Source organism: Nuphar pumila, chromosome 9 (genome assembly GCF_984573655.1).
Source record: "Nuphar pumila chromosome 9, dmNupPumi1.hap1.1, whole genome shotgun sequence".
NCBI classification, from domain to species: Eukaryota; Viridiplantae; Streptophyta; class Magnoliopsida; order Nymphaeales; family Nymphaeaceae; genus Nuphar; species Nuphar pumila.
The window spans coordinates 95,817,030-95,841,349 of NC_143257.1; the positions used below are offsets into that span (position 1 = coordinate 95,817,030).

Consider the following 24,320-nt stretch of genomic DNA (forward strand, 5'->3'; position numbering starts at 1 on the left):
AATGGGAAATCCAACAAGAAGCATGCCAGAATCAAGATGTGGATGTCAAGCGAGAATGGTTTTGAGAAGACATCCAAATGGGAAATTTGTCGTGCGTACTTTAATCAGTGATCATAATCATGAGTTATCTGCATCATGTATGACTCTTATGCTAAGGTCACATCGTAAAGTAACTGTAGCACATGCTGCAATGGCTAAAATAGCCGATAGCGCCGGCATTGCACCAAGGAAGACATACAATTTGTTTACTCGCATAGATGGTGGTCGCGAAAATGTGTCATTCACACCTTTGGATCTAAGAAACCACTTGAGAAGGAAGAGGACAGAAAACATGAAGAACGAAGAAATATGTTCTTTGGTTCATTACTTACAAAATAAATCAAGAAATGAATGTGGTTTCTTTAGTGCAATGCAAGTGGACGAAGATGGATATGCTGTGAATATGTTTTGGGCAGATTCAAAGTCAAGAGTGGATTATGAATGCTTCAATGATGTGCTTGTGTTTGATACTACAGTAAAGATTAATACTGAACAGTGGTCATTTGAGCAGTTTGTCGGAGTGAACCATCACGCACAGAGTTGTATATTAGGCGGAGCATTTTTGTATGACCAGACCAAGGAAAGCTTTGAATGGTTGTTCAGAGTATTTACATAGGCAATGAACGGGAAGCATCCTGAAACTGTACTTACAGATGGTGATCATGCAATTGCGACTGCAGTGCTTCATGTGTGGCCAGATGCACATCATCGCCTATGTTTGTGACATATCTTTCAAAATGCAGCAAGGAACATAGGACACATATTTAATCAGAATACAGGGTTTGACAAAAAGTTTACAAGGTGTGTACTTCATAGCGTAGACGAGGTCACCTTTAAGTCAGATTGGGAGCAAATGATTAAGACATACGACCTTATTGACTGTTTGTGGTTACAAAATTTATATGCAGAAAAAGAGAAGTGGGCATTGGCATATGGAAGACAATACTTTTGTACAGGTATGATAAGCACACAAAGAGTTGAATCTATGCATGCCACGCTGAAGAAGACCCTGTATTCATGTTTAACAATGTTTTGTTTCATGGAACAATATGATTTATTTGTAGACGGTCTAAGACAGAGTCAACTTGAACAAGACGTGAAATGCTTCAATACACGACCTCTAACTCTTGGCATGAAAATATTGATGTGACCTACAGTTTTGTATACACTGACTGTATTTGAATGGATCAAGAAAGAGGTGTTACATGTCATGAATTGCAAAATAGAAGGATTCGTGCAAACTGAGAATATGCACAAATACCATATTTTATGGCTGGGCGAAAACCATCACGAAAGGCAAGAAGCACATGTCACGTACAATGTCGACAACGGAAGAGTTGAATGTTCGTGCAAAATGTATGAATTCAAAGGTTTTCTATGTTGTCATGCATTAAAGGCACTCAATCAAGAGAAGATACAAGAAATACCTGAGTCTTACGTAATGCGAAGATAGAAGAGACGCGCAAAGATTGAAATGCTCGTTATGGACAATGCGAGTAAATCTGGTGTTGACCAGAAATGCCACATAGCCTCTCGTTACCAACAACTGTGTAGGTCATTCATGCATGTTGCTGATTTGGCATCGAGAAGTGAAGAATGCTATGTATCTGTGAGAAAAGCTGCAATGGAGTTACTTGAAAACGTTGAGTCAATTTACCTTAAGTTCGTTGCAGTGAATGAATACCAGCCGAAGATAATGGGATCGAACAGCGTAGGTGAAAATCATGTTTCGCTTGACACTCCCGAGAAGTTGCGCCGAAGCGTAAACATTATCTTCAACAAGTCAGTAGTGAACGTTGTTGATTATGATGGACATATTCATGAAGCGCAGGGTATCAAAAGAAAACATGCCTCTGATCGCAGTCGTCGGAGGTCAAAGGGTGCACTAGAATTGGTTGGCAAGAAAAGGACAGGTATGTAAGACATTATATTGCTTCCCATTACATGAAGCTTGTCAATATCTAACTCGTGTAATGTCCAACATGCAGTAATACCCTACAGAAGTACCAGCAAACGTTGAAACCTTCATTCCTCCCGACCATATTTTCGGCAAGGATCGCTTCAGTTTTACAAGTCTATTGGTATGTAATCAATGTGGTGAGGAGGTATGTATTTCTTGTGAAACTTAATGCAGTGTCTTATATTTTCTCTATCATGACAGGCTCTGATGCATTCGACAGATGGGTATGGGACGCAGGAATCTCGTGTGGGCTATTAGTTTAGTTGTCATGCCTCTTTGCATGACCCGATTTCAACATTGTCGGATTTGTTACGAGTTTATAGTGATTTGTCATCGACGACTTGCGGTCCGTGCTTGTATTTTTGCTTAGATCGATAAATAGCGATTTGTGGCTTCTGCTGGAAGTCGATTCATGACATCACTGAATGGCAATTTGTGGTTATCGTTGAATAGCGTTCTGTGTCATCGCAGAATAGTGATGTGTGGGTATTGTTCGACTATCAATCTAAGCGGGCTGAGAAAGGTTGTTGAAGTAAGTTTTTATGGGGCATTGATCAAGGTTGCGATTCATTTTACGATCTGAGTAAGCTATCACCACGCAAATGAAATCTTACTTAGATCATGAAATGAAACGCAACCTTGATCAATGCCCAAAAAAAACTTACTTGAACAACCCTTCGCATCCCGCTTAGATTGACAGTCGAACAATACCCCCAAATCATTATGATGTGATGCCAAATATCGCTATTCGACGATAACCGAAAAATCGCCATTAAGTGATGTCATGAATCGACTTCCAGCAGAAGCCACAAATCACTATTTATCGATTTAAGCAAAAATACAAGCACGGACCGCAAGTCGTCGATGACAAATCACTATAAACTCGTAACAAATCCGACAATGTTGAAATCGGGTCATGCAAAGAGGCATGACAACTAAACTAATAGCCCACACGAGATTCCTGCGTCCCAGATGACAGCAGAATCGCTTTCCCGCGATTACCACAACTGTCTATGCAGCGATTACGAAGTCTACTTACGCAGCTCCAAGCGATATGCACTAATCGAACCTTACATTTCAACGTTGCCATTCCTGGACGAAGAAAGATCAACCATGGAATAAAGAAGGAATTTCAGTCAATTTACCAATGTTAGTTGGTAAAGCTATGATTGTAAATAAAAGGCGTCGATTCAACTTCTTCTGCATCAATTCTTTCATGTTCCCAACATCTCCAATTGTTATCTTGTGAAAACTTTTAGCCATATGTTGTAAATAAAAGGCTAATCAATGTGTCATTTCTCTTCCTCACTTCATTTCTTAATTGGTAAGTAAACCTCTTCGTCTGTTAGAGGGTGAGCTTTGTTCGCTTTAACAGTGGAAGTGCAAGTGTGAGTGGTACTCCACAATTTTTCACAATCGCTTTGGAGTTCTTAACGTGGGATCGTTCAGATCCCTCTGGTTTTTATCAACAAACGTTCATTATCGCTTTATACTAGTATCGTTTAACACTGCAACTCGGTGTTGACTAACACCGCTACGTGCTACCGCGATGTAGGCCGTGAACAATAATTTAACGAGTTCTGACGTCGTAAATGACATCAGTGAATAGCGATCAGAGAAGATTGATGCGACGAAATCGCTACTGATGAGCATAAGTAAACTGTAAGTAAATTGCAATCGCGCAATAGGATGCCGGCCAGCCAAAATCGGTACGATATTGTTCTCTGTCAGAAGTTGCTCATTTGCGAGGATTTCAATTCATGAGGTCAACAACGCAAACAACAATGGCTTGTCCCTTTGTAAACGTTGTAAGTCAACAAGGATTTGCGGTGTTAAATGATACTAGTATAAAGCAACAATGAACGTTGTTAAAAATCCGACAACGACTACGATATTTGGCATGAATATATCGTTGTATCCATGTTTGATAATCAATTGAGTAATCGTCAAAGATTATTCATACCTGGAAAACGGGTTTGTTCGGGTCAGGTCAATCTCCCATTCAACCATTGTTATAATATGAAGTTGAAACAAAGGTTTTTTAATTATTTAAAACCCAATCATTTAAGTTGCGGGTTGTCTTCGATAAAGGGCGGTATTCGAAACAATGGTTTTTAATTATTTAAAACAAAATCATTTAATTAGCGGGTTTTTTTCGAAAAAGGGCGGCATGGGAAAAGACGTATTTTGTATTATTTAAAATGCAATTATTTAATTTGCGGGCGTTTATCGAGCAAGGGTGGCATGTGAAATGACGTATTATTAATTATTTAAAACACAATCATCTAGTTTGCGGGCGGTTTTCGAAAAAGGGAGGCATGTTAAAGGATGTTTCCTTTATATTTGACAGACGACGTCGATTCTGTATCTGCGTTGCAAAGGTGGCATCGATATCTTCGTCTAGGCATGGCGCCGAAGAAGAGGACGATGGGAGCAGTACGACCAGACATGGAGCCAAAGGAGAGGACGATTGGAGCAATACGACCAGTCATGGCGCCAAAGGAGAGCACGATGGGAGCAATACGACCAGCCACGGCGTCGATGAAGAAGGCAACCACTCCCACAGTACCAGCTTTAGCGCTTAAGACGTATAATTTTGCCTTTTTATGTAATATTTCATCTTTTGTTGTTTACTGTAGAAAATAATTTGAATGGTGAATTCTGAATACTATGATCATGGTGCACTCAGTGCAACATCCACAGATAAAGGTGGGCGACAACTCCCTAACTAGGTCCTAGATGACATCGAGCAGATGCAAGATGAATTTGCAGACGGGAACACTATCAGTAATTTTCTACGTACGCAACCACTATCATTTACTAGGTCTTTGGTTTGTATGTTTTGATGTTTGTAAATTTTTGCAACCAGACAATGTGTGATTTTGTCAATTATATTCAAAGCAATGCAACGAGCAATACAGTACGTATCATCACCCCTTATTTCATGGTATGTCTGGTCTGCCATTGTTTTATTTGCTTTTATGACTTACTCACTTTTCTTGGTGGTTAAACCTTACTATTTCGTGCAACAGATATACGTCCGGCGAAAGCCATACACCAGTGGATTCGCAGATGCACTACCTTGTTGGAACAACGGTGAAGAGTTTGTAGACTTTGCGAATTTTGATAAGGTAAGTTAACAAACCTCTTCTCCAAGGTTTAGTCGTTACATCCCCATCAGGATCTGTCTATGGAATTATAAATTATTGTATCGATTCACAGATTTTACTTCCTACGCTGTGGCAAAATCCAGAACATTGGGTCTTATACGAGATCAATTTTGTGGAAAAATAACTATGGTGCTACAACTCATTGGACTGCCACAGTGGTGTAGAACGTGACGCTATGCATTTGGTAAGCTTCTGCCCATAGGTGAAGCATAGCTATTTGTGGTGGACCGGACTGTACTATATTTTTCCTTTATCACAGGCGGGATTCCTAAAGGACTATTTGGGTGTCGACATTGCAGAGTGGATGTTGCTCTGTGCTGACGATGCTCATGTACAAACTAATGGGTTCGATTGTGACATATTCGTAATGAAGCACATTGAAGCAATATATAAAGGAGAAGAAGTTGTTTTCATCGCTATATGAACTTTGCATCCGCTGATATTGGGGATTCCTGTTATATATTGGTTTCACATTACATATTTTTGTTGCAGAAAGATATACCGAATTTACGCGAGGAAATATGCGAAAATTTGATTGAGTTCAAAAAGAATGGGAGACAAAATATGCAATGTGAAACCTATCGATTGCTCTCTCTGTACAACCTAACAAGCTTCGCCATCACCGTTCTCACCCAACTACGGTTGTGCAGTCGCAACATGGTGAGGAGCGGTCGGCGGAGGTGGAGTTGGCTGACGTGGAGTTGCCGACAGTGCAGTCACGGGCACTTAATTTGCAGTCGTCAGCGGTGGCGAGGGACGCGGTCGTCTCTCCGAGGATGACCATCAGGAGCTCCACCGCGTCCTTTTCCTCTTGCGAGGAGGAGGTTTCAGAGGAGCGGTCGTTCCGGTGAAGGGGGTTCATCTAACCCGATTCCGTTGGCGGGGGTTCATCTTCCGGTAGGCAAATTTTGTAGGACTACAAATATTGTAAATCTGTCTCCATTGAAATATAATTTGAACATTACAACACACTCTTGTAAATCGTTGTACTGCTACATCTACGAAAACTAAATCGTATAGAGACATAGTTTTGTGTTGTATGTGCTTAACCAATCCTGGTAATGTTGGTCTTCGGTAATTTAAAATAATGTACAGCAAAAGATATTTTGTTGTTGTTCCGAAATCGTTGTATAGCTCGCATTCCGTGTACAAAAAGTGTGGAAATGGATTACCGTGATTCCTAGTAACAAAGGCACGTAATGTTCGCTCTGAACAAAGTTGTGGTTTTATATAAGACCAAAAAATATTTTTACAATAAAACCCACCCGCTACGTGCTACCGTGATTTGAACTGCCAGGTCCCATCGTATTGATTAGTTTTGAGAATAGCTCTCTGACATGCCATTGTTCAAATTCATTAATGCGGAGGGTATTTTATGTGAGATTCTCTCTTTGTTTATTAAAATTGTCGTATTAATTTGAAAACTGACGGAGGGTGATAGGATGTTTCATTAATATTTGAATGACACATCGCACAGGTTAAGGATGTGTTCCATTTTGCTTCGCGAATAAGGAACCGACAAACCGACAATTCCTGCAAAAGCGACTTGTTCTTGAATCGAGTGTATAGGCGCTTCGACGCGGTTGTTGTATTCATGTAGACTTTTTTTATATGTATGCAATATCATAATTAAAGTAAATAGTCATTTGAAATTAAAAAAAATTACAAATTCTTACACAATATTTCATGGTATTAGTAGTGAAGCTGATGTTAGACCACCATTTCTGAACAGCAAACCCGTCTTATCGCTGTGTACTATTTGTAATTACGAAAGCGACATTTTTGGCTCTTGTTGACCGCATTCATCTCGAGTCTCTTATGTGATTTTCATTCTGTGCGTGTCAGCAATAAGGCGATGTTTACACATCAAACATTTCATAACGATGTTGACTATTATCATTTCGAACATTACAAGGCTTCGTTCATTGCATACATCGCTATCTAATTTTGCGACTGTCAATCATGTGTGTTAGGCACCGCTGGTCGCTGCCTTTTACATCATCGTGGCGGCTCTGCTAGTTTCGCCTCCGCAATTAGGAAGGACGTCAATATTTGGCAGAGTTCTTCCTGGAATCCAGGTATATCAACCTGCAAAAACAAATTGTAATGTGGAACCAATAGACATGCATTTAATCACTAATAACATAGGACAAAAAATGGCATACAGCATCGAAACAGGGTTCTGCACCATTGTATATCGCTTCAATGTACTTTATTACAAATACGCCGCAATCAACGCCATTATCTTGTAATGGAGCATGGTATGTCATGTGATAGATCCACTCGCTAACATGACTCCCAAAATGGCTTTGACGAAACCGATCTGAGAATAATGTGACCCAAAGTAAATTCATGACCCCAGTACAGGACACGATACTCATATAGATGGAATCTTACGAGATGGAAAATGTCTAGCCGTAAACCACTGTCAACTTCCAAAGAATTGTAACACCAAAGTTGTTTTTCGTATAAATCCATCATGTATAAGACCCAATGCTTTTCTGATTGCCAGAGTGTAGGAATCAATATCAGCAAATGGATCGAAAAAATGTTGTTAGCACTGTCATGCTGTAACCTTGCATTCTAGGTTTGTTTGCTTACCTTTTCACTTGACAAAAGGTCTCTGCAATGATTACCGTTAACTTAATAAGGTAGGTCGTCTTTAAATCCACTGGAGTATGGCAAACGGCGTAAGATCGTCTGCATACCGAAACATTGCTAACAGCAACATTAACATATGAATCAATCATAATTAATCAATAACCAAAAGCAACGTAAAATACAACTGATATACCATGAAATACGGGCTGACGATGCTTATAGTCTGGCTTGGTGCGTTGCTTTTAATATAACTGACAAAATAAGATATAGTCTGTTTGAAGCAAATATGGTGTTGTTAACGCACGTACACATGGATTACGTATATAGACAACTCCTACTAGTTTCATACGAACAAAATTACTGATCATGTTGCATTCTGAGAATTCATTGCGCATTCGTTTGATGTCCTCCATGAGTGATTGACTAAGTTTTCGCCCAACTTCGTCGGTGGATGTTCTACTGAAATGAATAAGGACATTGCAATGAACGATATGAAAATTGCATTACAAAGTACACAACACAAATCGCAAATAACGGCTTGAAAGAGACGGATTTTGTTGAAAATGGAGACGATGTGAAGACAATATACGCATGATTCGCCATTGTTGGTCGTGTAGCTGTCTTCGTCTGCCTCACCAACCACAATTTTCTACGTTCGGGGGGGGGTGGGGGGTCCAGGTTTATGAATGAACTGTCGGTTTGATTGTTGCTGGTTCACGAAGTATAAGATAATCACACCGTCGAGTACTTGTGCGACTATTTATGACCCAAAAGATCTACTTCTCAACCAACATGATCAATGAATAATGTACGCCAAATCCAAAATTTATGTCCATCGGTTGGAATTGCGTAATTCGACTACATATTCGCTGCATAGCGAGTTGTGGTTATCGCGGAAAGCGAGTTGTGGTTATCGCGGAAAGCGATTTGTGCTGTAATACTCGGCCTTTGTAAACGGTGTTAGTCAACACTGAGTTGCGGTGTTAAATGATACTAGTATAAAGCGATAATGAACGTTTGTTGATAAAAACCAGAGGGATCTGAACGATCCCACGTTAAGAACTCCAAAGCGATTGTGAGAAATTGTGGAGTACCACTCACACTTGCACTTCCACTGTTAAAGCGAACAAAGCTCACCCTGTAACAGACGAAGAGGTTTACTTACCAATTAAGAAATGAAGTGAGGAAGAGAAACGATACATTGATTAGCCTTTTATTTACAACATATGGCTAAAAGTTTTCACAAGATAACAATTTGAGGTGTTGGGAACACGAAAGAATTGTTGCAGAAGAAGTTGAATTGATGCCTTTTATTTACAATCATAGCTTTACCAACTAACGTTGGTAAATTGACCAAAATTCCTTCTTTGTTCCATGGTTGATCTTTCTTCGCCCTGGAATGGCAACGTTGAAATGTAAGGTTCGGTTAGTGCTTATCATTTAATTTGCGTTTTAAATAATTAATAATATGTCATTTCACATGCCGCCCTTGCTCGATAAACGCCCGCAAATTAAATAATTGCGTTTTAAATAATACAAAATACGTCTTTTCCCATGCCGCCCTTTTTCGAAAAAAAACCGCTAATTAAATGATTTTGTTTTAAATAATTAAAAACCGTCGTTTCGAATACCGCCCTTTATCGAAGACAACCCGCAACTTAAATGATTGGGTTTTAAATAATTAAAAAATTATCGTTTCGACTTCATATTATAACAATGGTTGAATGGGATATTGACCCGACCCAAACAAACCTGTTTTCCAGGTATGAATAATCTTTGACGATTACTCAATTGATTATCAAACATGGATACAACGATATATTCATGCCAAATATCATAGTCGTTGTCAGCTTTTTAACAACATTCATTGTCGCTTTATACTAGTATCATTTAACACGGCAAATCCTTGTTGACTTACAACGTTTACAAAGGGACAAGCCATTGTCGTTTGCGTTGTTGACCTCATGCATTGAAATCCTCGCAAATGAGCGACTTCTGACAGAGAATAATATCGTAACGATTTTGGCTGGCCGGCATCCTATTGCACGATTGCAATTTACTTACAGTTTACTTATTATCATCAGTAGCGATTTCATCGCATCAATCTTTTCTGATCGTTATTCACTGATGTCATTTACGACATCAGAACTCGTTAAATTATTGTTCACGGCCTACATCGCAAATCCTTATTGCGATGAATTTTCGAAGGGGAGACAAATACAACGATTGCTGAGCAGAAATGCTCTATCATAACGATGGTGACCTTATTCAATTCAATGTCACGTATTCTGAACAACAGACATCTATTTTTGATTAAATATATATTTATTTACGAGATCCACAGACGAAACGTGTCTGTTACATGTAATAATAAAGAATTAAACAATAAAAGAATGTCAAGTTATGACAATTAATTATACAATTACAACAAATAGCTATCGTGATAAAAAAGAATGCCCAGGGTTTATTACTAGGCACTTGACGAATCAGATGAAATATCATACACTTGTCTCTCTGTTTTTATTGGTGGACCCTCTATCCTGGGTGGCCTCTGGGTTGCGTGCATCTTACTAAAAAAGCTGGTCATCATCTCCACAACTGAGTTCAATTGTATCCCCATATTGCTAACTTCTGTCCTTAATTTCTTATTCTCCCTCTCCATAAGATCGAACCTTGCGGCAAAGACAATATGCTCTTTTGTAGCAATTGTTCGCTCCTCATCGCGCTTTGTTGTTGAGGGAATTGTTATCGTAACAGAAGAGAGACGATGTTTTGGTTGTAGACGCTGGGCTGCAACATGAGAGAGGGCAGTTGGGATGCATGGGTTCCCAATTTTATCAATCGACAGATTTCGGCGCATTGGTTCCCAATAGCGTTCGAAATAGAAGGGATCAAATTGTCGTCTGTTAGAATCATACGATACGGCAGGGACACCACCCGAGTTCCAAATGAACAATTCATCTATGTAGAGTTCGCGCCAATTCACGTTCCTGCACCCACCACTATTCAACTTCCTTCTCACTTCCAAAGGCATATTTGGGATGGACTGCCCTAAGCCAGATTATAGGAGAACTCGACTACCATGCTGCAACTCGGCTTCATAATTGCAAAACAGCCACAAATCGCGGTCAGACAATCTAGCAGCCTCTGCAACAACGTCTTGGTCATCGGCATCCCCATCTCCATAAGGTCTCCACAAAACCTGTATATTGCTAATTCTTTTTAATAACGAGTGACAAATATATTACAATTTACTTAAGCATGATATGACGACAACAATATGTACTACGGAAAACATTCCTGCAACGATGATTACTTAAGAATGCTAAACATTACATCGATTTATAATACTCAATGATAAGTAAACAATTTTAGAATGTTTACCTCATTCAGTTGCAGTCCATCTAAAATGGACTTAGCATTATGCACTATGACGTTTATTATAGCCCACCGACTGATCTTTGGAAAACCGCAACTCGCAGGGGCAGCACGTGGATGCAATGAGATAATATGTTCTCACGCCCAAGCCTAACAAAAACAATATTATTAGTAACACTACAACCTTCAATGAAAGTAGTCTACAATTACTAACTATGTAATCAACAAATACCTGAACAAATGACCAAAATCCCCCAACTGTTTTTGTACCATTACTCGCACGGTAGAGTTGACTGTACAAGTGTGCGAGCATAGCGGCACCTCAGGCATAGTTGTCGACTTCGTCTAAGTCTGCCAGGTACTGCAGCCACATGGAACTTATTCTCGAACCAAAACAATCGGAAAATAATATAAGAACAAAAAAATAAAGAAGGAAGTCGTGCAACTCTTGGTCAGTTGTTTCAGATGCACAAGTAGCGGAGCGACCTTCCCATTTATTACAGAAAAATGAAACTTTCATTGATGTGAACTTCATTCCACCAGAAATACATTGACTTCATTCGTCCATCGACATTCCCAAAAGGGTCGTGCATTCTTCCCTTGCGTTATAGTTTGAATGCCGTAATAGGACAACACTATCATCGCACTTAAGGCCAGCGATCCTCGCCACATCTTCTAGAGTCATGGTCATCTTAAAAGAATCAAACTGAAATGTGTTAGTCTTATCATTCCACTTATTTACCAGGTGGGTCATGGTATTTCAGCAAGTTTCAAAATATTGCTAGTCCAAAAGGGCACCGAAGTGCATATTTCGTAATCGGTCCTTCTGATATGCACTCAGCTGACCATACCATGACAGAACTACAGGCCATTGACACCGGCCTCCGAGCTTTTCACCTGGTGCTCTACTTCTCCTGTGACCTCCCTGTAACAAAAAATAACATATTATTCATACCAATTGTCAATTAGTTCCATTGTACTTATAAATACTATTCTACTAACTGCTATAAATAATATTGGTTGCACACAGACTATCGGAGTAATCGCTATAGATATTAATACCTAACATAGTAATTGTTGTACCAAAATCGCTAAACATATTATTAAATCTTCAAAGACAGACTGGATTTATTTACCTTGGTCACTCTTTTCTCTTGTTCTCTCTCCAACCTAGGCCTTTCTGGTGGGTCCACTGCCTCCAACTCCCTTTCCCTTTCCTTCACTACCAGCTCCACCATCGCCTTCCTTTCTCTCTCCTTTTTCTCGTCCTTCTTCTCCTTCATTATTCTCTCCTTCCTTTTTTCGAGCTCCTTCTTCTTCCTTTCTCTCTTCTTCCTTTTCTCGTGCTCCCTCTCCTTCCTTTCTCTCTCCTTCATTTTCTCGTCCTCCATCTTCTTCCTTTCTCTCTGCTTTCGCTCCTCCTCCCTCTTCTTCCTTTCTCTCTGCTTTCTCTCCTCCTCCTTCTCCTTCCTTTTTCTCTGCTTTCTCTCCTCCTCCTTCTCCTTCCTTTCTCTCTCCTTCCTTTTATCGTCCTCCTTCTCCTTCCTTTCTCTCTCCTTCTGCGCCTTTTTCTTCTTTTCTCTCTCCTTTTTCGCCTCCTCCTTCCTTTCTCTCTCCTTTTTCTCATCCTCCTCATTCGGTCGCCTTTCTTTCTCTTCCTTTTCTTCCTCCTCCAAATAGTGTTTCCTTCTTTCCAGCACTCCCTCCTCCTGCTTCTTCCTTTCTCTTTCCTTTTCTTCCTCCTCCTCCTTCTTCTTCCGCCGCCTTTCTTCCTCCTGCCGTCTTTCTTCCACCTGCTTCTTCCTTTCACTTTCCTTTTCTTCCTCGTCCTCCTTCTCCTTTCGCCGCCTTTCTTCCTCCTCCTCCTTCTCCTTTCGTCGTCTTTCTTCCGATTGTCGCCTTTCTTCCGCCTGCCGCCTTACTTCCACCTGCTTCTTCCTTTCTCTTTCCTTATGTTCCTCCTCCTCCTCCTTCTGCCGCATTTCTTCATCTTCCAAGTCTTGTTTCCTTCTTTCCTACACTTCCTCTTCCTGCTTCTTCATTTCTCTTTCCTTTTGTTCCTCCTCCTCCTTCTCCTTCCGTTGTGTTTCCTTCTTCTCCTCATCCTCCTTCTCCTTCTGTTGCACTTCCTTCTTATTCATTTGCCTTTGCCTCTCCTCCGCCTCCTTCAGTAGCTTTGCCTTGTTTCGCATTGCTTTATTGTCCAAGATCCAGTTATCCATTATCGCCCTTGACTCAATCTGTACCTTGTTAAAATACCTTTGCCAATCCTCCGCACTCTTTTTTTCCCTTTCCCTCTGCTCTGTCATCTTTCTTTGCCTTCTCTTTTCATTCTCCTCCGTATTTCTTTGCTTTGTCTTCTCTTCGTCATCCTTCTTCTGCATCTTTCGTTCTTCAGCATTCTTCCTTTGGTCCGCAGCCTCGATATCTGATGAATAATCCTCTACATAATACAATTTCAACGCTTTTTCCCTGTCTTTATCGTTCTCAATCTTAAGTATATTTTGGTATCTTTCAAAAACCTTAGATAGATGGGACTGGCAGATCACTTCTCTAATACACAAACCATAGAACGACGAGGCATCTCTTCTCTGATGAGGCGCAGACATTGCTAACCTGCACAACAAATTAAACGATCATCATGATTACAAATCGTCGCAACATTTGGGTTCATAAGTACACATCTTTGTAAGATTTCTCAAACTTACAAGTCGTTGTATAAGAAGAAACCTACAGATTGAGTAACAAAACCTTACACGAAACTCACCGAAACGATAGGATTTTGGATATTTCAACTATAGAGTAAGCAACAGTAACAACTAATATACAACAGAAGGTGGCAACGATGCTGCGACTGTTAGTAAGACGGAAACAGATGTTCTGAAACAAAGGAAATGATGCTCCGTTGTACACAGATGAAAACAAAGAATGCTCCGGTAGAGTTTTCTGCTTTGGGCGAGAATGGATTGTTTTGAACTATTTAAATCCTACAACATACAGCTTGCTGCATACGCAAACTTTGAGGAACGTTTTGGCGCGATAACGATGAAGGGCATTTTTGTCCTTTTCACAAACCGCCGATTCAGGGCATTTATGTTCGTTCAAGGAAGAGGAAGACAATGGAGGTAAAGGGTACTTAAGTCTTTGAGACGGCACCACATTACGATGCAATATGATGCGGACACACATGGGGATACATGCCGGTCAGAATCTTATACGTGGCGCTCTTTGGGAACACCCGAACATGAGATGGAGTACCGGCCTTGTTCGGGGGGGGGGGGCATATAACTTGCTTCGGTAAAAACCATCCATTATGTCGTCTATGATGGCAGCCAATGTGTTCATTGTTAGTATGTCTGATTCGTGTCCCCTAGACATGGCCCCCTTGGCAGCGTATCACTGTTATAGCTCAGAACCAAACACCCTGAACGTTTAAAAAGCATCCATTGCGTCAAGTGTCAACTACGATGGCACCCAATGCCCAACGATCATCCCTTGCAGAACCAGCAATGAAAATCAATCAATCCAAACGTTTGCATTGGGATTGACAGCTACAAATAAAATTCATAGGGCAGATCCCTATCAATTATACAACCATACCCATACCATTGAGATTGCAACACTTAGGGATGGCAGTGGACCGGGGGTAGCGCGCCCCGTTTCTCCCCGATCCACTTTTATTCCTAAAAGTATTTTAGTTATTTTACTAACGGGGATCGAGAATGGGACCCGCCCTCCACTACGTGCACTAACTGCTCCTATCAAATAAGTGGAGCCGTTGGTGCAACAGCTGTAATTGTTCTTGCCTTTCAATCTCCTAAAAGTTGCCTCACAATTCCACTTGTGACTAAAGCAGACTTTCCTTAATCAATTTAATAATTTACTTCAAACACACTGAATTCTTCAAAGCTAGGCCACAGTTTAAGACTCACCAGCCTGGTTGGCAGGGTCAGATTTGGACAGTCCAAAAAAGGTTTGGTATAGACTGTTGACAATGGGATACACACGAGGCAACATCATTCCACTTGTCCACAACCACAAGATACTCTAAACTTTAGGTGTCATGGATTTTGAATGAAAGCCAATTTGACTCAAAATACTCCGACAATAAGAAAAATAACATCACAAACAGTGGCTCCTTACGTGCAAAGTTAGAGAACCACAGAGAGAGAAGAGAGAGAGATATGACACACTTGAAATTGTATAAAGTAATTACACTTGGTAATGGCTCATGTTTCTGTTTCAGTCATAAGAAAGAAGAAAAAAGGAAAAATGATCAGGGAAAAGACAGTTTGCTTCATCTTTACACGCAAAGTAGAGCAAATCAAAAAGAGAGGCAAGCAACCAAGAAAAAAAAAAAAAACTAAAAGCGAGATAAAAGGAAAGTCAAAAAATATGGTGCGAGTCCATGACAGGCAGGCAGACTGGCGACCCCAAGTAACGCTTCACTCTTTTGAGTTCAGCCCGTCAACAGTTTGCTTCTGGTCTGATGCTGGGAGGAACTGGACACAAATATATCAAATAAGTCATACGGGAAAGGTGCAAGTTAGCAAGTCTATTAAGGAAACATAAACATATTGGTGATCACAATGATGATAAAATACTCAAAGCATCCACTAAATCACAGATGGAAAACTTGGAATAGCTCAATCACCTACAACAAGGATTTAATATGGATGCAAGTGATTTTCTAGCCAGAATGACTTGGTTTGAACTAATAAGATGTTAAGTTTGGACTTAAAAGGGAACTAATAAGATGTTAAATCAATGTCGCAAATCTCTCGATATTGGAAAGATCTGATGATAAACCAAAAATCTTTGATTTTCCCAGGGAAATAATGGCATTTAAAAAGATAAAAATGTAAAAATTGTGAAGGAAAACGTATAAGAATAGGATATAAAAAAGACTGCTTATTGTGTTAATATCATGATAAAATCATAATATTTTCAAAATTTGGAAAATATCAGGCTCTTTTTGGGTAATTATCAGGTTCAGAAAATATCATCACATTTTCAAACTATCCCCACCCCCCGTGTGTGTGTGTGTGTGAAACTTATCAAATTCTTGTGAAAACCTTCAGCATGTGGGTTACATGCCTACATCGATGGCACAACCCATACCCATTTTCTGACTCGCTCATTGCTGCAGCATGATAAACAGGTATGGGGATAAGGATTGCTCATTTATGACCATGCTGGTGCCAGAAATCAATGAGAATTGAGAAGGCCATATGATTGTTGAATTGAATGATTTCACTCAACGATATGTGACCTGAAATACTACTTCATGTTCAATCATGTCATTGTGGAATTCACCTCTAAAGGTTTTCACCAGTGAGGGATTTAGAAATCCTTTGGCTTTCTCACATCAACCAAGTTGGTCAAACCAAAAACTTTGGCTTTTCATACATCATCCATCTTGGTGAAAGTTAAAAACCAACATATACTTTTTTATAGTATGCTAAGATATGCCTTTGGCTTTTCTTACAATTTCATGCATCGCCAAAATTGGTGAAAGCTAAAAACCAGCATCTTATTTTTAATTGCATGGTAAGATATTATCCCTTTGGACTTTCTTACATCTTCATACATCACACCAGTTGGTGAAAGCCAAAACCAGCATCTCCTTTTTAATAGTATGATAAGATATTATCCCTTTGTCTTTTCTTGCATTTTCATACCACCCAATTTGGTGAAAGCCAAAAAACCAACCTTTGTCCGTCTCCCAAAGCTCAAGTCGCCCATTGAATAATTTCTCGAGGAAAAAACAAAGAAATGAAAAGAAAAACGGACGGCTGTCGTTTACTTACCGCGCAGTCCAGATAAATCAGAGCTCTTCAATACACGCAACCTCTTGACCGAGTTCACAAACATCCTGCCACAAAGTAGAAATTTGAGAAACACAAACCCCTCAACTAAGTATATAAAAAATAACCCTTGAGATGACTCTAATTAATGATAATTTGACAAGTCATCCTATTCTAACACGTATCGGTCAAAAGATGAGAGAAAAATATGACGAAATTGGGATTTTGACCTTTTCGCAGATCCCATAAATTCTGCCCCAAATCACTCGCGCTGCTTGAACATATATTAACTATGTTCAAGAAATGTGAGCCGTTGATTTTTTCTTTATCTCAGAAATTGAAACATATGGCATATTAAACATGACAAAACCTCTTAAAATAGTAAATAAATCATGTTAAATACATCTACATGCCTTAGATCCACACAGACAAGAGTATGCACCACCATATGGTATCATGGTCTAGCAGGCGGGCATGCGTGTGAACACACACATGGGTTAATATTTGGTTCAAGCTTTATTGTCTCAATCTGACCACAGCCAGATGCGTTCAGCATGGTTCCTTTACTAAGGATCAGTTTAAAAATGGTATAAAACATCATAGTAAAATTTGACACATGAAATTAATAATTAGAATATGCTAAGCATGATCCAATAGTTATATTTTTCTTTTGGAGTTTAGATGTATGTAAATCAAAAGCGTACCACAGTAGAAGCATATATATATATATATATATATTGGACTGATTTTATGCACTATTTATCCATTTATGTACAAAGGCTGATTGTGTCTACTGATGCAATTCATGGTGTCTTCAACAGTAGGAACAGGATTGTCACTACCAAAAAGGTTACAGAAACCTTTCACACTATCAGGATGATAAACCCGTTTGCAAATTAAACAGTGTTACGAACATGACCGTGTTAATGCTTCCAAACAAACAAACAAAAAATGGTACCACTAATAAAGTAACATTAGTAATGATCAACTGCCGTGATAGTAGTGTGAGGTAGAAACAACAAAATCTCATCAACTACAATATTCCACAGTTGCTACACGCAATAATTCAGTTAATTATAATATCTTTTTATCACCATCATCATCATTAGTGTTGTCAAATTTTCAGGAAACAAAGTTGACTGAGAAGGATAAAGGTAGAATTCGAAAAAACTTACCGTTATCATTCACTTTATTATTGTTTTTACTTTCACTATTATAATGTTTTTTATTAGAAAATGAGAAAGTGGGGAAAGAAGAAAAGGGAGAGTAGAGGAGAGAAGAAACGCACCCCCATGGTACATCACCAACCAACATCCTATCACCTTCATTATCTTCATAAACCAGGGTATATTCTTCACTGCCATCCAACAACCCTGTAATAGGTTTCTCTTCCTTACTACCACCCTGATATCCATCTATTGTATTTCTTTGAGCTGACCCAAAAAAAAAGAAATAATGAATACAAATTAGTTTCAACAAATTAATGAGTTTTTCCTTATTTATTTTCATAAAGAAACTAGAAAGTCAGATTGCATTACCTGTAAGAAGGCCTCGGAACAATTCATCAACAGCCACAGAGAGTTTCCGGTAACTGTCATATGCATTAAGATCAACTTTCCTCCCAATAGGCACCCCATCCATATTTATCTTCACAAACAACCCTTTCTTACAACTCTCTGCCTTGTTCCCATTCACAGAAGCCCCACCACTCTGTTTTTCTGGTGGTAGTTTAGAGGAAGAGCTAGCAAAATTCTTCCTGAATGATCTTAAAGGTGGCCACCCAACAACAACCCTGTTTTTTTTTTAAGGTTTCATAAACAAATTGAAAAGATGCCCATGTTAGAATCAATGAGGAAAAAATGCATTTTAAAGTAATACCATCAAGTTTAAATAATACCAAACAGTCTCAAAAGGAATGTTCTTCTATGTATGGAAATGATTATCAATAGTAATAATAAGTATTATACCTCTGTTCTGAAGCACCCATGCTTGTGTTTTTCACTTCTGGCTTTGTGATACCTGAAGTTGGCTTCTGCACCATATTTTGCGTACCAGGGTTAGGCTTAAATGGGAGAAAGGTAGGCTGGTTGTTGGGCAACACAGAAGATGTAGGGGGTGGTGCGGGTGATGACCATGGAGGGAAACACCCAGACTTGTTCTGTGTGTTTCCTTCCTTGGATGAGAAACCATCTAGAGTGTCTGAAAAAACCCTCTTTGAACCCACAGAGGTGGTGTTCTTTGAAAGCCTAGATACATTATCAGAGGATAGGTGCTCAGGTAGATGGGTTTCTCTCTCTGCCCAGTCCCCAGGAAGACCCAACCTCAATTCTGTGTCTTTGGTGTTAGGCCCAAGGTCCCTCTCCTCCAAACCCCTAAACCCCTCGTACTTCCTCCCAAATCCCAACTCAAACATAGGCCTCCCGCCCTTCTCATCAACCACGTTTTTTTCACTTTCCATTGCCTTATCAAACTCCTTAAAAAAACACTACCCACATCAGAAAACCCCACCAAACTTGAAGATTGACAGACCAACTTCCTCAAATCAGAGAAAGCAGAAAGAAACCAAAGATTTCCCCAGGTTGGTAATGCTAAAACTATCACCAACACAGATAAATATGAAGAACATCAAACACCCCCAACAAACCATAGGAAACTAACATATGCAGAGAGAGAGAGAGAGAGAGAGAGAGAGAGAGAGAGAAGAGTTGAAGGAAAACGAGAACGATGCTGGGGGAGGTTGGTGGTGGTCTAAATATGCCCAACAAGCAGAAAAAAGAAATAAAAAAAAGGAAAAGGAGGGATCAAGGATTTGAAGTAATACGGTTTATTATTATGGGAGTTTAAATTAAACCCCTAATAGTAGTAGTGTGGCAGAAAACCCTAATAAAGTACTACTTTATGAGGAAAGCATGGAGACGTTATCTCTGAGCACCGGATTTGCATGATCCGGTTTTGCAGGCTCACACCATTATAACATGCAGATACTATTTACATGTCCATTGTGGAGCCTACCACCAACAGTGTTTTGGGTCTCAAAGGATTCTTTTCTTTTCTTTTTTAATCCCCGTCTACTAGTCGATGAATAAATCGTCAAAAGTTCGGATGCTCCCTCTTGGTAAACAAGAGATGTTTCTGTTCATACGTTCCTCATCTTTTTTCTTAGATTCTATATGTTTGACAGCTTTTATGACTAAACTAGAATGTCCTTTGGGGATCATCCTCTTTTCACATTTTCAGATGTCTGTGGTGGGAGGAATTGAATTTCCTCTCTGCATCTCCGATCAAACTCACAAATATCGCCCATGTTTGGAAATTAGGCATATATTATAAAACATCATGTCTTTTGATAATATTAACATGATAAAAACTTGCCTATCGAAAAAAAATAACATGACAAAAACTCTTTTAAGCAAAGTTTTTAGATGTTTATGTATTACATATTTTCAGAGCTTTACGAGAAAAAGCTAAAGATTTTCTTCATCAGTATCTTCATGAGAATAAGACTTACGCGACTATGTTTCAGACACCCCCTTGAGGTACAAAATTGTTTCTTTTCTTTTATTCTCTTTCACTGAGAAACAAATAAGAAATGGTTTTTTTTATATTAAATGTTGGTGAACAGTGTGATTTTAGGACCAAGTATTGGTTGGAAGCAGTTATTAAAAATTAGAAGGCTTCATGTATATTTTGGATAAGTTAGGTGGCTATCTATCGTACAAAACTTGTCAAATTTTCATTGAACTCCTGGTTCAGACCAGTGCTACAAATGGCTTTTCCAGGAAAATCTCGGTGAAAAAATTCTTGTGAAAAATTTAAGGATTTTATATTTAGAAAATTTTCTATTATGTTCATAGCACGATAACGCCAAGACATTTTCAAAATATCATGAACATTGGTAAGTACAAACTGAAAGATGGTTCGAGTTGCATGCCATTGAAAAACTGAATTCAGTCAAGTCACGTCAAAAGTCGATTGTGTAACCCTAAAAAATTTGCTAATACTTTTTTTCTTAAATTGATAATCAAGAAAACTTTCGTAACTAGACTAAAACCCATAACTCAATTCAGTGCAACAAACTTTTTGCATTGATAAACAAAGTATCATTTCATTTGTAATTTGACAAAAGTTCTCAAAAAAATTTATTTACAACAAAACCCCAAAACTATACAACAAAAGTGTCTCCGAATCCTTCCAAGTCCCAATCGGCCTGCCTACTGCTGAGCACCTGAAAAATAATTAACATAACAAGCTAAGACAACAACCGACAACAGTGTAAGCAGATAAAACTAAAAATTTTCAAATAAAAAACACAAGTTAAAAGGGAACTCTAAGCCCACTCCTCTAAAGTGGCAGACGACTCTACAAATCTTACTACACAAGGGAAAACTCACAAAGGTATCGATAAAAATCAACACTCAATACACATGCAATGCTCTCCTAAATGCACGAGTGTATTTTATTTCTTTTATTTATTTTTTGTTGCACTTGCATGACACTTACACATAATTATTGTTTTGATCATGTTTACATTAATCGAGGGCACAACTCTTCGTTGTTGTTGTATGCTTTCCGGCCTACAAAGGAGTGTATATTCAAACAAACAATTTTGTTTATCTTAAACCCTAAAAGGACACGGAATCACGGGCACCGAAACTCAAACCCAGATGAGGACTTAAACCTAGGTGTAGCAAAGCATGTTCCCCCCCGAACAGGGCAGTTAGCTACATCTCATGATCGGGGGTCCCAAAGAGCACCACGTATGTAAGCATGTGCATCTCGTATCCCCATGTTTGTCAGCATTAATTAGCGTTGGAGTTTGATGCGATTGCAAAGACTTAAGTACCCTCTCCTCCATTGGTGCAAAAAAAAATGACGGTTCTTGAAAAGGAGTGGTTGTAAAGACTTAAGTGCCCCGAAAATGATTATTTAAGACCCAGTCTCTGCACTGCAGGATTATCCGAGAAAGAAATCTTCCCTGGAGGAGGCCATGAACATCAACCCTCTTACTCTCTCTCTCTCCCTTCTATTTCTGCTTCTGTGCACATCCATTAGAAGATCATACATTGCTCCATCAAGCACCGACTGACCTGCACATTGACTGTTGTGGAGCCTGATTCAAAGTTTTTACCCTTACAGGAGGAGGCTTTGGGGGCTCATCCTAGCGTGGGTAGCATCATTCAACTCTCACTCTCTCTCTCTCTCCCTTCTATTTCTGCTTCTGTGCACATCCATTAGAAGATCATACATTGCTCCATCAAGCACCGACTGACCTGCACATTTACTGTTGTGGAGCCTGATTCAAAGTTTTTACCCTTACAGGAGGAGGGTCTGGGGGCTCCTCCCAGCGTGGGTAGCATCATTCAACTTGAAGAGTTGTGGAGTCTGATTTAGAGTTTTTACCCTTACAGAAAGGGGGGTCTGAGAGCTCCTCCCAGTGTGGGTAGCATCATTCAACTTGAAGAGTTATGGAGTCTGATTCAGAGCTTTTACCCTTACAGAAGGGGGGTCTGAGGGCTCCTCCCAGCGTGTTCATGGCATTTTGCCCTTACAGAAGGGGGATTTACATTTCGTAGAACACCCGTCATCGGAACGAGATCAACACCCGTCACCGGAACGACGGCTCCGCTGAGACCTCCTCGCTAGGGAGAAGAAGACGACATGGTGGAGCTTCTGCTGGCCATCCTCAGCGCGACTGCACCGACTGGGTTGCTGTCGAGGAGGAGGGCGAGAACGGTGACTCTTAGCTTGGGCAATCTTTCTTTTGATGATTGTGGTTGTAATGTATCGTTGAAGTTAAAATGGGGAATGAAATGACAATAGAAATTGCTGAAAATTTACAGAAATAAACTAGACTCAATAACAAAGACACCACTTTTTACGGATTTGGAATATGACCTCCGGTTAGGGAGATATGACTCTGACAAGTTGGTCCTAATTTGCGGAAGACACTACAAATCGCTATAGCGATTTGCGGAAGACACTACAAATCGCTATAGCGATTTGCGGAAGACACTACAAATCGCTATAGCGATTTGCGAAAGACACTACAAATCGCGGATTTGGAATATGACATCCGGTTAGGGAGATATGACTCTGACAAGTTGGTCCTAATTTGCGGAAGACACTACAAATCGCTATAGCGATTTGCAGAAGACACTACAAATCACGGATTTGGAATATGACCTCCGGTTAGGGAGATATGACTCTGACAAGTTGGTCCTAATTTGCGGAAGACACTACAAATCGCTATAGCGATTTGCGGAAGACACTACAAATCGCTATAGCGATTTGCGAATCGCTATAGCGATTTGCGGAAGACACTACAAATCGCTATAGCGTTTCGCGATTTACGGAAGACACTACAAATTGCTGTAGGAAAGCCCGATAATACTACAAATCATTGTTGGAAGGCCCAAAAAATTTTTGGTCCGGAGGGCGCTGCCCCCCGAGCCCCCCGCCAGGGGCGGCCCCCCCTGGACCCCCGCCCGCTGACCGCGCAGCGAGATCCGCGCCGGGTGGGAGCCCCCGGACCCCCCTCCTGTAAGGGCAAAAACTCTAAATCAGGCACATAAGTAGAGAGAGAAGGGAGAGAGAAGAAGAAAACATGTTTGTCCTTTTTTTGAACAGAAAAAGAAGAAGACTTTGAAGAGTCAACATCATCCTCGACTTTTTGGATGGAGGACATGTTTGTCCTTTTTTTGAACTATTTGTTTTTTCTTTTTTGAATGAAAGACATTTTTGTCATTTTCTCAAACCATCACTTTATGAGAAGAATAGCAATAAAGGGTACTTAAGTCTTTGCAACAACACCAGAGTCCGATGCAAAGTTATGTCAACATACACGGGAATACGAGCCCCATGTGCTTGTATACGTGGTGCTCATTCAAAGCCCCGAACACAGACGTGGGATTCAGTGAATCATCGGGGGCGAACATACACCACCCTCCCTAGGTGTAGTGGTCACTATATGAATCCCCTAATCTACGTGGCAGGAAGACGGGATCTCTTAAACCATATGATGGGTGTTTCCAGCACACCATCATTTCAGATCCACATAGTTGTCTCCTAGACAAGACCTTATGATGGACCTCAGAGCTAACCAATATTATGAATCCATGGGAAAAGTTCAATTTTAGTGTGGCTTCTTTATTAAATTTTAGTTATCAACAAAACATATTAAAATGCTCTCCCTATTGTAAGGATCATTGTCCACAAGTGCTCGTATACAGCCATACCAAACCACTTCAGTTTTTCAATAATAGATCTGAACCATGAGATGTGTTTAGCATGCTCGATTTAATGATAATCGACTATTGGATTATATTTTTTTGGCAAAAAAAAATATATTTTTATAAGCTGAGAAAA

At 39.7% G+C, this 24,320-nt stretch overlaps 1 protein-coding gene across 1 annotated transcript; it reads right to left on the minus strand.

The window, feature by feature from the left end:
- Window positions 1–7,167: 7,167 nt before the first annotated feature.
- Window positions 7,168–19,413, minus strand: LOC149828729 (auxin-responsive protein IAA6-like). Its single transcript, XM_090017124.1, has 6 exons — window positions 18,923–19,413; window positions 18,494–18,747; window positions 18,244–18,388; window positions 16,959–17,023; window positions 7,335–7,351; window positions 7,168–7,257 (listed from the first exon to the last, which is right to left on the minus strand). The coding sequence occupies exons 1-6, from the start codon at window positions 19,411–19,413 to the stop codon at window positions 7,168–7,170; spliced, it is 1,062 nt and encodes a 353-aa protein (XP_089873250.1).
- Between the last annotated feature and the right edge of the window lie 4,907 nt (window positions 19,414–24,320).

Bases quoted from the DNA above. Each gene is read 5' to 3' on its own strand.
- LOC149828729 (XM_090017124.1), bottom strand. From the start codon at position 19,413: ATGGAAAGTGAAAAAAACGTGGTTGATGAGAAGGGCGGGAGGCCTATG. The intron at 18,748-18,922 runs GTATAATACTTA...AAAAAAAAACAG, and splicing joins ATGGGTGCTTCAGAACAGAG to GGTTGTTGTTGGGTGGCCAC. The intron at 18,389-18,493 runs GTAATGCAATCT...TTTTTGGGTCAG, and splicing joins GTTCCGAGGCCTTCTTACAG to CTCAAAGAAATACAATAGAT.